Source organism: Athene noctua, chromosome 23, assembly GCF_965140245.1.
Source record: "Athene noctua chromosome 23, bAthNoc1.hap1.1, whole genome shotgun sequence".
Classification (NCBI taxonomy): Eukaryota; Metazoa; Chordata; class Aves; order Strigiformes; family Strigidae; genus Athene; species Athene noctua.
In genome coordinates, this window is record NC_134059.1 from 4,057,867 (window position 1) to 4,069,914 (window position 12,048).

General features: G+C 57.9%; 1 protein-coding gene across 1 annotated transcript; it reads left to right on the forward strand.

The window, feature by feature from the left end:
* The first annotated feature begins 2,178 nt into the window (after window positions 1–2,178).
* Window positions 2,179–6,357, forward strand: PIM1 (Pim-1 proto-oncogene, serine/threonine kinase). Its single transcript, XM_074925395.1, has 6 exons — window positions 2,179–2,474; window positions 2,570–2,676; window positions 2,777–2,827; window positions 3,378–3,747; window positions 4,472–4,648; window positions 4,971–6,357. The coding sequence occupies exons 1-6, from the start codon at window positions 2,393–2,395 to the stop codon at window positions 5,075–5,077; spliced, it is 894 nt and encodes a 297-aa protein (XP_074781496.1). The 5' UTR covers window positions 2,179–2,392; the 3' UTR covers window positions 5,078–6,357.
* Window positions 6,358–12,048: the final 5,691 nt, after the last annotated feature.

A 12,048-nucleotide genomic window follows, 5' to 3' on the forward strand; every position in this document is an offset into this window, starting at 1 on the left:
GTGTGCTTAAAGATGGGGGCTGCTCTCCTGCACCCACCGGCCTCGGCGGCTTTCATCCCAGAGGAAGAGGGTTGGGAAAAAGGGTGATCCCTATGGATGAGGCCAGAGCAGGATGGGGTTTGTTTCATGTTGGCTTTAATGTCTGACACATCCCAATGGCCTCGCCCGGGCTGGCAGGGGAAAGGTGAGTACGTGGGATGGGCGGGGGAGGGGAAGAGGCAGCTCCCAGCCCTGGTTTGGGGTCATCTGGGGAACAGGGATGCGTCCGGGTGGATTATTCTGGAAAGAGATGGATGTGGTTGGGAAACACGGCCGCATCCCCGCTCCGCATGGCTGGGGCATGGAGAAGTGTCTCCCCGCTGCCTCCAAGATGGGGGTTTTTTCCCAACCCAGAGGGGATGCAAGGCCGGCAGGAAGAGGCGGCCGCTGACTCAGTCCCCCCCAGGGGAAAATTCGCAGTTGGGCAGGTTTACACACAACGATGATTTGGCCCCAGATCATCCAGGTTGCAGGACACGCTGCTCCCTTTGACGCTAATTAGCAGGTTTGGGCAGAGCCAGGAAGAAGTTTGCACCTCCCAAAGAGGTCAGGGGAAGGCAGCCCCCAGGAAAGCCCTGGCTTTGTTTGTCAATAAAGAGCCTGGGTTTCCAGGGCAGCCCCTTCGGTACCTTTCATCATCCCTCAAAGTATTTGATAATGAGTTTGGGGCCAGATGCTGAGTCACCTCGGCCCAAGGCTGAGCACCGACTGGCAGAACCAGTTGTCCCAAATATACCCAGGCGTCGGGTGGGAATAAGGCAGGAGAAAGGCGCTGCCCGCCCCTCTCCTCCACCCTCAGCTTGCATCACCCCAAATAATAACAGTAATATATTTTTAAATAATTTAAAAAAGGCTGACAGCTGCTGCGTCAGATTCTCCGTACTTTTCCCCGAACAAAAATATCACCTTCTGGGTAAAAAGCAATGTAGGTTTTCCAGTTTTTAGGTTTTCAGTTGTCTCAGCCCCTGAAAGAGGATGTGCCGTGTTCTCAGTAAATCTAAAAGAGGCAACGGTGGTGGCGAGTCCTTCCCGGCCGGCGCGAGGGCTGAGCCACAGCTCTGTAGCAGACTTCAGGGTTTGTGCTTTGGTTATGGTTTATTATTTTTTAAATTTTTTTTTAAGAAATACTAAAGGAGCCGGGCGCTCACCAGCATTTCCAGTAAAACCCATTCGATTTCAAGCAATTCATCCCACAAGTATGTGTGGGATGCTGGGAACTCCTTGGTCTTGCTCGGGCGCGGGAGCCCAGATGGGCTTCGTCTGGAATAATTCAACTCCCGGTGGCTGGGGCTCTTTGCTCCACATGCTAATAGAGTGAGTAATCAGAGACCTCCATCCAGTAAATTATTTATCTTATCTCTGGAACTCAGGGAAGCATCTCAGACAGTGACTTCTGAGGAAAAAAAAAAAAAGAAGGGGGAAAAAAAAATTAAAAAGAGGGTTGTTAGTCAAGAATCCCCAGCTGGAGTCGTCACTTTTACTAGAAAAGGGAAAAGTTCAGGCAGCGGTTTGCCGGTGATGAAGTAACGGCGGCACGGGGCGGGAGGGCGTCCCGGGGGTGCCGAGCGCCACCGGTAAGTTGTGAGATGGCAGGGGAAAACCTAACGAATAAGCAGCTGATAAAACATCGGGGGCTTGGCAGGGTGGGGGAGCTCCGCGGCTCCCAGCCGGGCGGTTCTGCCGGCCCGGCAGAGAGAGCAGCCTGCCGGGGCGAGCGGGCAGCATCACCGTGGGCCCGATCCCGGGGGGGCGGCAGGGCCGGGCCGAGCCGAGCCTGCCCGTGCCGGTAGCGTTCTGCGAAGCCCTGGCAACGGCGGGCGGCGGCGGGACTCCCCGGGGAACGGGCCCGTGGCCGCAGCGCTCTGGCTCTCCCCATTTTTCTCACCCCCGGAGCCGCCGGGACAGGCCCCCCCGCCCCCCGCGCGCGGCTTTGGCGCCTTTTCCTTCCCGCCACGTCGGGACCCGCCGCCTCGTCCCCGCCCCGCGGCTCTCGCCCCATTGGCGGCGGCGGCGGTGGGCGGGGCGGCGCGGCCGGGCCTGGCGCGGCGGCACCGCCCCCCGGCTCTGCCCGGCCCGCCCCCGGCCCCCGCTACCCCCGGGGCCGGCGGGGGGCCGCCGCGCCACACGGGAGCCCGGCAGTGCGCGGAGGAGCCGCGCCGAGGCCGCTCCCTCCCCGCCCCGCCAAGCTACCGCCTCTATCTCCTCCTCCTCCGCCCTCTCCTCCTCCTTCTCCCCGGGCTCCCCCGCCCGACCTCAGCCGCTCGGCAGCCCGAGCGCCGGAACCGAGCCGCCGGTGCCCGGTCCGGTTCGGGAGGTGCCGAGTCCGGCCCCGGAATCGGGCGAGGGGGCCGGGATGCTGCTCTCGAAAATCAACTCGTTGGCCCATCTACGTTCCGGGACCGGCGGGGAGCGACACGCGGCCAAACTACAGCCAGGTAAGAGCGAGACGGTCCGGTGTGGCTCGGCCCGGTTCGGCGGGGGGCGGTTGGGCGGCCGGGGCGGAGCGGTGACGGCCCGGTCTCGCCCGCAGGGAAGGAGAAGGGGCCGCTGGAGGAGCTGTACCAGGTGGGCCAGCTACTGGGGAGCGGCGGCTACGGCTCCGTTTACTCGGGCATCCGCCTCTCCGATAGCACCCCGGTAAGTGGCGGGGACGGCGGCGGGGCGGAGGAGGAGGAGGAGGAGGGGGAGGCGGCGGGGCGGGCGGCGTGCTCATCCCGCCGCTCCCCTTGGCTTGCAGGTGGCCATCAAACACGTGGCCCGGGAACGCATCGCAGAGTGGGGTGAGCTGGTGAGTGACCGGGGCTACCGGGAGAAACCGGGGCGTCACGGGGCGGGGGATAAGGCGAGGCCCGAGAGGGTGGAAACCGGGACACCGCGGGGGGAGCGGGCGTGGAGTCACTGGGGGACGCGGAGCATCCCGGGGGAGGAGCTGCCCAGTGCCGGGGGGGCCGGGCAGGGGGGCACCGGAGCATCCGGGGGGGGGGGAGGGGGGGACGGGACACTGCCTAGTAACTGGGGGGGGTGGGCAGGGGGACACCAGAGCATCCCCTTGGCAGCGATTCCCTAGCACTGGGGGGGGGGGCACCGGTACATCCCCTTAACAGGGGGGGTGCCCCGTACCGGTGGGGTCGAGCAGGGCGGCACTGGAGCATCCCCTCGGCAGCAGCTCCCTGGCACCGCGGCGGGGGGGCTGGCACCGGAATATCCCCTTGTCAGGGGGGATGCCCGGGCACCTGTGGGGCTGGGCGGGGGGGCACCAGAGCATCCCGGGGGCGGCGGGGGGGGTGTCTACTGGAGCCCTGCAGCACCCCTCTGACGGCACCGCGGTCCCCCCGCAGCCCAGCGGCACTCGCGTCCCGATGGAGATCGTGTTGCTGAACAAGGTGGGCTCCTCCGGCTTCCGCGGCGTCATCCACCTCCTCGACTGGTTCGAGCTGCCGGACAGCTTCGTGCTGGTGCTGGAGCGTCCGGAGCTCGCGCAGGATCTCTTCGATTTCATCACGGAGAGGGGATCCTTGTCGGAGGAGGTGGCGCGGGGGCTGTTCCGGCAGGTGCTGGAGGCCGTGCGGCACTGCAACGCCTGCGGTGTCCTGCACCGTGACATCAAGGACGAGAACATCATCGTCGACCTCGCCACCGGTGAGCTCAAGCTCATCGACTTTGGCTCCGGCACCTTTCTCAAGGACACGGTCTACACCGAATTTGACGGTGAGCCCACACCCGGGGGGATGCTCGCGGTACCGGGCGTTGCGTGGCTCAGCCTGACCGGGCACCGGTTCCCCCCTTTGGAGGAGAAGGGGGGGTGGGGGGGGAATTAATTATTCAGCCGGCTGCCGAGTTGCTTTTTGGCGCGGGGCGGATGTTGTGAAACGGGAGCCGGCTCCCAGCCGCTGCCACCCACCCTGCCCGGGGCTGGGGTGGGGGGAGCCAGCCTGACAAAAACAAACACCCGTGGGGGTAGCAGAGAGGGGGGTGTGTGTGTTGCAAAACCCGTATTCTGGCCGGTTTGGTTTGCAGGCGTGGAAGGGCTTGGGCTGCTCTGCTCCCCTTGTTTGCCCTGGCTTTTTTTTAATTTTTTTTTTTTTTTTTTTTTTTTTTTTTTTTGGCTAAGGCAAGGGGGAAAGGCGTGGTTTTTCCCCACCCGTGGGGTTTTTTTCTTTTTTCTTTTTCTTTTTTTTCCTTTTTTCTTTTTTTATTTTTGCATGTAACGGTCGGGCCTTCCCCGGGCCGGTGCTGCCCTCTTCCGGCACCGGTGGCTTTTTTTTACAACCCAAAGTTTGTAAACAAGAGTCACGTGTTGGCGAGGGGGCGGCGGGTCACACCGTGTGTGTCCCTCCCGCCACCGGTGCAGCCCCCGCGTCCCCAAGGATGCTCGGGTGAGGATCCGGGAGCGGGCAGCATCCACCTGACGAGCTCCGCCTGTCTCCCGCAGGAACACGAGTGTACAGCCCGCCGGAGTGGGTCCGCTACCACCGCTACCACGGCCGTTCAGCAACAATCTGGTCCCTGGGCGTCCTGCTGTATGACATGGTCTGCGGGGACGTCCCCTTCGAGCAGGACGAGGACATTGTCAGGGGCCAGCTCTTCTTCCGCCAGCCGATCTCCCTCGGTGGGTATCCGGCATCGTGGTGGGCAACGGGTTTGGGAGATGGCACCGGGCGCAGGAGCATCCCCACTCTCAGGGCTGTGGAGGAGGTTGATCTCCCGTGGTTAGCTGAGGGAGGTGGCACGTGAGGAGGTTGATCTCCCGTGGTTAGCTGAGGGAGGCGGCACGTGTCCTGCCATCCCGCTCTCCTCCAAAGCGGCTCCTGGATTGGGAGGTTTAGGGTAGCTCTGAGCACACCCAGCACATCCTGGGCACTGCGGATGGTGGTGGAAGGTGGACAGGAGCCTTCTCTGACTGTTCGGCGGTTTCTGTTTTCTCTCCCCAGAGTGCCAGCATCTCATCAGGTGGTGTTTGTCCTTGCGGCCTTCAGACAGACCATCTCTGGAGGACGTTTTCAACCACTCTTGGCTGCAAGGCATTCACCTGCCCTAGGAGATGGCAGACACCCCATCTGCACGGTTTGGTCCAGGACCCTGGCAAATAACAGCTCCAGGCATCTCCTGACCATAAGAAGCAAAGAAAACCAGGCTTCCTCACGAGCGTAGCACTGAGCAGGGATCATCAGATGGGAACACGCACATCTTGTCCCAAAGCTGGGCTGGAAACCTGGTCTTGCAAGTGCCGGTGGCCGCCATCCAACCCAGCTGCCCTGGACTCCATCTGAATGACCCTGTCTCATTTGCTGGTCTTGCCAGTAATTTTTTTTTGGTTTGTTTTGGTCTGGTTTTGGTTCTGGTTTTGGTGGCTCCCAAACATCTTCCTGATCACCTGAATTCGGGACGGCGAGAGGATCAGAGACCTTACTGCAAGAAAAGCTTCAACAGGGGAAAAACTGCAGGGGGAGGGCAGGTACCGTGGCCGAATGGCTGTCTCCTCCGCTGTCACCGTGCTCGAGTGCCTTCAGTTGAGATCTGGGCTGTGCTGGAGGATATACTTGAATTTTCCTACTCTGCTGCTTTTCCAAGACTCACCTGGGTATATATTTCCTCTTTTCAAAAAGAAAACAGGTCAGAAGACATTTGGGAGCCAAGCAGGCGATCCCCTCACCTCCCGTGCCTCCACATCGCGTGGATTTTCTGGGTTTCTTTGCTTCCCTGTGCCCTCACGAATGCACAAACAATGCAAACCAACAGAGCTGTAAATGTGTTCAAAGTTATATAGGAGCGAAATTTGATGTACAGTTGTTAATAGTGATAATGTTTTACTTTTGTTTTTTTTTTTTTTCCAGTTTGTTTTTAATTTATTTTCATGAATTTGTTTTTTTTTTTTTTTTAAAGAGAGAGTTCTAGCCGGTAGGATAACTTATTTATTTATTTATAATTCACGTGGGTTTCCAACCCACGCCTTGCTTCTACAGCTGCTGATCCCCCGGTTTTCCATTCGGGTCTTCCCTCCGTGTCTGTCCCGTGTCCATCCCCAGCCCGCAGTGTTTCTGTCTGGCGGAGGTGCGGAGCGGCTGCCTGCTCCCCAGCTGTCTCTGTACATAGTTCTGGTTGCTGTTGTTTCCTTGCCATGTGTTTTGTTTTTTCCCCCACGGGTGTCTTGTTTGGGACTGGGGAGGGGGGAGCTGGGCCGGGCTGTCCGCGCTGTCGAGTCTTTATATGTAACTAAGTGTTTAGCCGGCGGGTTTTTTCTTAATAGTTCATATTGTACAGGGGAATTCAGAAATCTTATTTTTTTTATGCAGTTTTAAATAAAAACAAACCACTTGACATGATGGAGACATCCCTTTATTGTGGGGCGGGATGAAGGATGCTCTGAGTGTGCCAGGTACCGGTGGCTACTGTGAGGCTACTGCGGGGACCACCAGTTTGTCTCCAGCTGAGATGTAACTCAGAAGAAGGTCCCACCCAAAGGCTCACTGAGCAGTGTTAACCAGGACCAGCCAGCCGGCAGCACCACAGGGAAGGCTGGATCCATCCCTCTGCTGGGTGTTTCCAGGGCCGACTGCTCCTGGCAGGTCTGGGAGGAGAGATCAAAGGGCTGTGGAGCCTTTCGCGTTTCCATTCATCCGCAGGCTGGTGCGGAGCATGTGCTGGGGACGGCAAGTAAACAAACATCAAAGCGACCTTGTGAAAGGCCGGATGTTGTCAGCCAAATTAAATTTTAGTAAGGCAGATCCTGTTGCTCCAGCTCTGTTGGCGCAGAGTGGGTGTTGCATGCCGGGTGCCGGGGGGGGGGTGAAGAAAGCCGCTGGCGGGCGGCGAACGCGGAGCGAGAGGAAGTTGATCTTCGGATTACGAGAAGTCGGTCGCTATCAGTCAGCAGCGGTAACGCTTCGCTCGAGCTTTTACCCTCCAAACTGTCAAACCCCACTTCCCAGCTCCGTGGTGCTTCGGCTTCGGGGGTGTTGTTTTTGAGTTTTGTTATTGCTTGGGATTTTTTTTTTTTTTTAAAGTGCTGAATTTTGAAGCCCTGTTCCTGCTTTGACCTCCTGGTGCACCTGCTGTGCTGCACATGCAGGGCTCTGTGTCTGCCACAAGGAAGGGGCACGTTTCCCCTTCTGCAGGTTACGTTGCAAGTCCCCCAGATCTCAGACAACGGGATCATCCCTTCCTTGACTTGTCCCAGGGCTTTCTTTCTTAAAACCCCCATGCCCAGGCAGCAGTCCCTCTCCCTGGCTCATCCCGGGCTTGCCAGCACTGCTGTCCAAGCCAGGGGGCTGCCTGTGAGGGAATGGGGGCTCCTGGAGCCACGTCCCAGCCTCGTGAGGTGACCTGGTGTGCTGTGTCACTGCTGTGCCTCTGCCTTCAGCAGAAAGCATTAACTCAGTTTGTTTGTTTTGCCTTTTTTTTTTTTTTTTTTTTTAAACTCAGCTGCATCTTTCATCTCCTTAGGGCTGCTACAAGCAGGAAGTGCAGCTCCAAATGCCTTCAAAGTTTAGGCCTATTTTGAGATGTGGTTTGTATTTAACCTCCTCTCTCACTCGCTTTTTCCCCAGACCATCCGGGAAGCTGCTCTTACACGAAAGCAAACCTCCCCGCCACACTGCCTGCTACCGTGAGGAGCCTGAGCCCCTCAGGTGGCCGCTGTCCCCCCTCAGCACCACTGAAACGCTATCGCGGCCGCCCCGGCTGCGGGCTGAGCTTGGCCCACCCTTCCCGTAAACGCTCGCTAACTGCTGCGGTGTTTCTTAGAAAACTCGCTGCAGAAAGGCTGAGCAGGTCCGGCGCGGGGCTGGGGTGCTGATAGTCACTTTGTTTCCGCCTGCTGCTGATGATTTTGTCCCTGCCAGGCTTGTGCTGCAGGAGGGGAACGGTGCCGTCATGTCCCCCAGCAAGATCCCACTGCCCGGGTACCGTTTTGTCCTGCCAGGGTGACAGGGTGTATCCAAGGTTTGGGTGTTGGAAAAGGATCGGTGCGTGTTTGATCCCTGTGCACCTGCCCTCCTGTGCAGTAATGCCTTCACGGGGCTGAGAGCCACCAAACTTGTGTCCCAGGCCTCTGCCATGGGGACAGGACCATGGTAGGTGTGATGGGGGACCTGAAGATGGGCAGTCGATGCCTGCTGCTCCCCTCCACATCATCACGTTGTGGCATAGGGGCTGGGGGAAAGGAAAAGGCCTTTTCACCCCTCATCTCACGGCCCTTTGGGGCTGTCAGCTATGATAGGAGAGGATGAAGATGCAGGAGTTTTCCAGCAGGAAGTGATTTGGAGCCAGCATCGCGCTCCCACCTCTATTTCACAACTTTTTATTGCTCCCCGCTGTCAGCAGAAGGACCCACATTTCAGAAAGCAGAAAAAAATGATGAAGCAGGAGCAGGATGAGATTTCAGACTGTTGGACCTCCCGTTCCGGGAGTACCAGAGTGCCATGGATGGCTGAGGACTTGCAAAGGGCCAGCACTCATCACACCTGTGGCTTCCTGTACCCATCCATCCCCAGCAAAGGTGCTTGGTGATGCAGAAAGGACTGGCCAGGGCAGCCTGCAGCCACAGCAACAATGATGTTTATATTTTGCACGTCCCTTTCTGGGAATGACAGATGAGCAACAGCCAAACCCCTGCCACGGCTGGAAAAACGCAGATGAGCGCCAAGGAGAAAAACCACCTGGGGAGCGGGGGCCGGGCTCGCCGCAGGGATCTGAAGAGCTGGAGACTCGGAGGTGGCATCACACCCCACGTCCTGTCGCAAGGGAAAACATCCAGCTACCCCCAAGGCAGCGTCTGAAACCCTTTGGCCCTTCTCAGCACAGTGAGTCACAGGAGCTATTTTAAACACCTGCCTTAGGATGGGGTGAATTATCAGCAAACCAGGTGTCCCATGGCTCCGCTCCCCAGGAATGAATCCTGGTGGACGTCGGTCTCCAAAGGCTTTTTGCCGATGGCCTGTGTGGCAATAGCACCACCTCCACAGGGCAGGAGGGGAAACTGAGGCACAGTGCCCCAACTTGCTGGAGATCTTTTGTGGTGGAGATTGGGTTTGCCTGCGTTTCCCTGCCCTATCCTCCCTTAGGCTGGGACCAGCCGCTTTAAACCCCTGATGACCCCACATCACCCAGGCAGGGGATTTAGTCCTCCAGGTGTTGAGACTAAAGCCCTGCACCCCCCTCAGCGTGAACCCAAAGTGAAACCTGTCCCTTCCCAGACATCCTCCAAAAAATAAACCCCATGCTGTGACAGCGGGGGCAGCCAGGTGCTGGTTTCAGGCACCTGTAGCCCTGCTTGAGACCAGTCTCATGTTTTGGGGTTTACACCAACCTTCCTGAGAGTGGGATCTGTGCTAACGCTGCCTGCGTGACACATTGAAACTGCATCACTCAGGCTGAGAGTTGGTGGGGGTTTTTGTGAGGAAAAAAACACTTTATTCACTGTAAAAAAAAAAAAAACAACCAACCAACCCACAACCAACAACCGCAAAACCTTTCCAGTGTGTAAACTTGAGTCAAATTTAGCAGCTTCAGCTAAAGAAACATATTTTTAAAAGGGGTGATTGGAGTACTTCTTTCATCCTTTTCCAAGCTTTTGGTCCCCTTTCTCCAGGGTAATAGTTTTGTGTCCCTAATCACTGTGTTTATTACAGTTAGGAGGGGTTAAGCAACTCAAAAAATGAAACAGCTCCTGTTTCAAATTGAAGCAGCCGCTTCAGTTAACCTGAAATGACACACAGGCACGCGTGTGCATTTGAAAGGTTGCAGGGACGGAGATCTCGCCCCGCTGCAAAAGCTGTGAGAAAAACAGAAGCGGCAAAATGTCATTTCAGGTCAACCCTTGCCAAAAGTCTTCATCTTCCCCCCGACTCCCCGAAACAGGCAGGCAGGGCCGGGCCCCCTGGCACACGCATGTGGCCTCCTAGGCACCGACCCCAACGGAAACCGCCCCCGTGCTGCCAACCGCACGGCACGGATGTGCCACGACAGCCGTATTCTCGGTGCCAGGCTACTACTCGTAGTAAAACACCCGCTGCAGCATCCCTGTGTGTGCATGGGTGCTTGTAGATCCCCCCAAAACACATAAATTTGGCTCCTGCCGTCACCAGCTGAGACCTGACGCCAATCGAAGCACAGCTGAGGATGCCAAGGACTTGGATGTCAGTCTTCTTCCCCCATCCTCTGGGGGGGGTTTTCTCTCTTTATGGGGAGAGGAGCAGGGTGAGGGCAGAGTGGAGACAATGAGCCACCTTCTCTTGCCCGGCTGCAGGAACTTCTGTTGCTCTAGCAGGGTGTTTCCAGACAAAGTCTTTGATAAAGTCAATAAATGAAGCACGAGAAGATGGAGTGTGAATCGCCATGACTCTAGGACAGATGGACACAGACTCTCTGGCATGCTCGGCCTCCCGCTGACACTGAGGGCTCCTGCTCTGATGCAGGATGGTTTCTATTTCTCAAAGTTTGCAGCTGTGTTACGGGATGAAGTGATCTGCAAGAACCCTGTTTGTCACACCTTGTAGCCCACAGGTTTTTAACTCTGAGTGGAAGGAACAGCGTTTCCACCCTGGATGAACCAGCACCTTTCTGGAAACTTTGCTAGTCCAACACCGCACCCCCTGACTAGGATGGCAGTGATCTCCCTGCAGCTGGGTACCTCGAAATGCTCTATTTTTTGTCAGTTCTGAAGTTTCTCTTCTCCACTTCAGCTTTGAGATGGGAAAAGGAACTGATTCTTCTCTCTCAGTTTTCATTCTAATTCAAAATCGAAAGCTATCAGAGATCCTGGGCTCGTCACCACGGTCTTGGGCTCGCTCTGCCCCCTAAAATATCTCCCTGTACCCCGAGAGCAGCTGATGGTGAGGGAAGGAGCAAGAACAGTTTGGGTCAGGGCAAAGCACCCAGGTGCCAGGCCAGGCCCTGTGGTGAGGCACCAGCGACGAGCCTGTGCTGCCCTCTGCTGTCAGCCCTGTCTGCCCAAAACAGGCTGGTTTTGCAGAAATGCACCTGCTTTATAATTTTTCATCCCTTTTTTGAGTGCTTCCAATCCTCCTGTGTCTTGAAAGGCTCTCCAGACCTCTCCCTGAATGCTTGGCAGGAGCCATGATCCTGCCAAACCAGGACCTGACCCTGAGGGGGTGGCAAGAGCCACCCTGGCCAGGAGGCTGAGCTGGGGGTGGTAATTATCCCTTTTCTGATGACCCCCAACACGTGAGACACCCTGAGGGACAGCCAGCTCCCCTCCTGCCATTGTCCTGCCCTTTGCAAACCAGGGAAGCTGAGGCGTCTCGTGAGGAACTGACTCATGTGGGGCAAGGCCATGCCAGCGGCCTGATCCTGTGAGGCAGCTGCAAATTCAGCAGGGCGCATCGCACGTTTCCCTCAGGAGCAGGACGTCCCCATGTCCCCACAGCCCGGGGACACCGGTGACAGCAGACCCTGTCCCTCTCTGCCCACACCCGGCGCCATTAAGGCCCCGTGGCTGCCGGCCACCCCTGTGGTGAGGTTTCTCCTCAGGGCATGAGAGGGCTGGCAGTGCCCTGCGGGCTGGCAGGGTCCCAGTCCCATGTCACCTGGGAAGTTCGTGGGGTTTTCTGACATCTGCGGGGTTTTTTTTCCCCAGTTTATCCCCGTTTAGTCAGGAGGTGACTGCTGGTGCCTCATGGCTTGCCCCACAGTGGCGGCTCCTCCCTCCCCATGGTTGTCCTTACGAGGGGACATTTTGGCACCGGGGCTTGGATGGGGGCTGGAAATGGCCCCAAATGGCTTTGAACCCTTGAGGGGACCACGACTGCCGCGGGTGCTGGTGGAGCCACCCGGGGGTGCCGCAGGGACCCAGGCGGGCGCAGTGTCCCCTCGGTGCCGCCCCCCCCTCCCTGCCCCACGCCCGGCCCTGTCCGCCAGCTCCCTCCTGTGGCCCTGCGGGTGGTTGAAGCCGCTTCCTCCCGCCCTCTCCCGATGGTTTCGCCCAGGTGCTTGCTGGCTGTCTCCCCACCCCGCACCGTGAGCGCTCTCTCCCTTTCCCCGGGGGTGTTT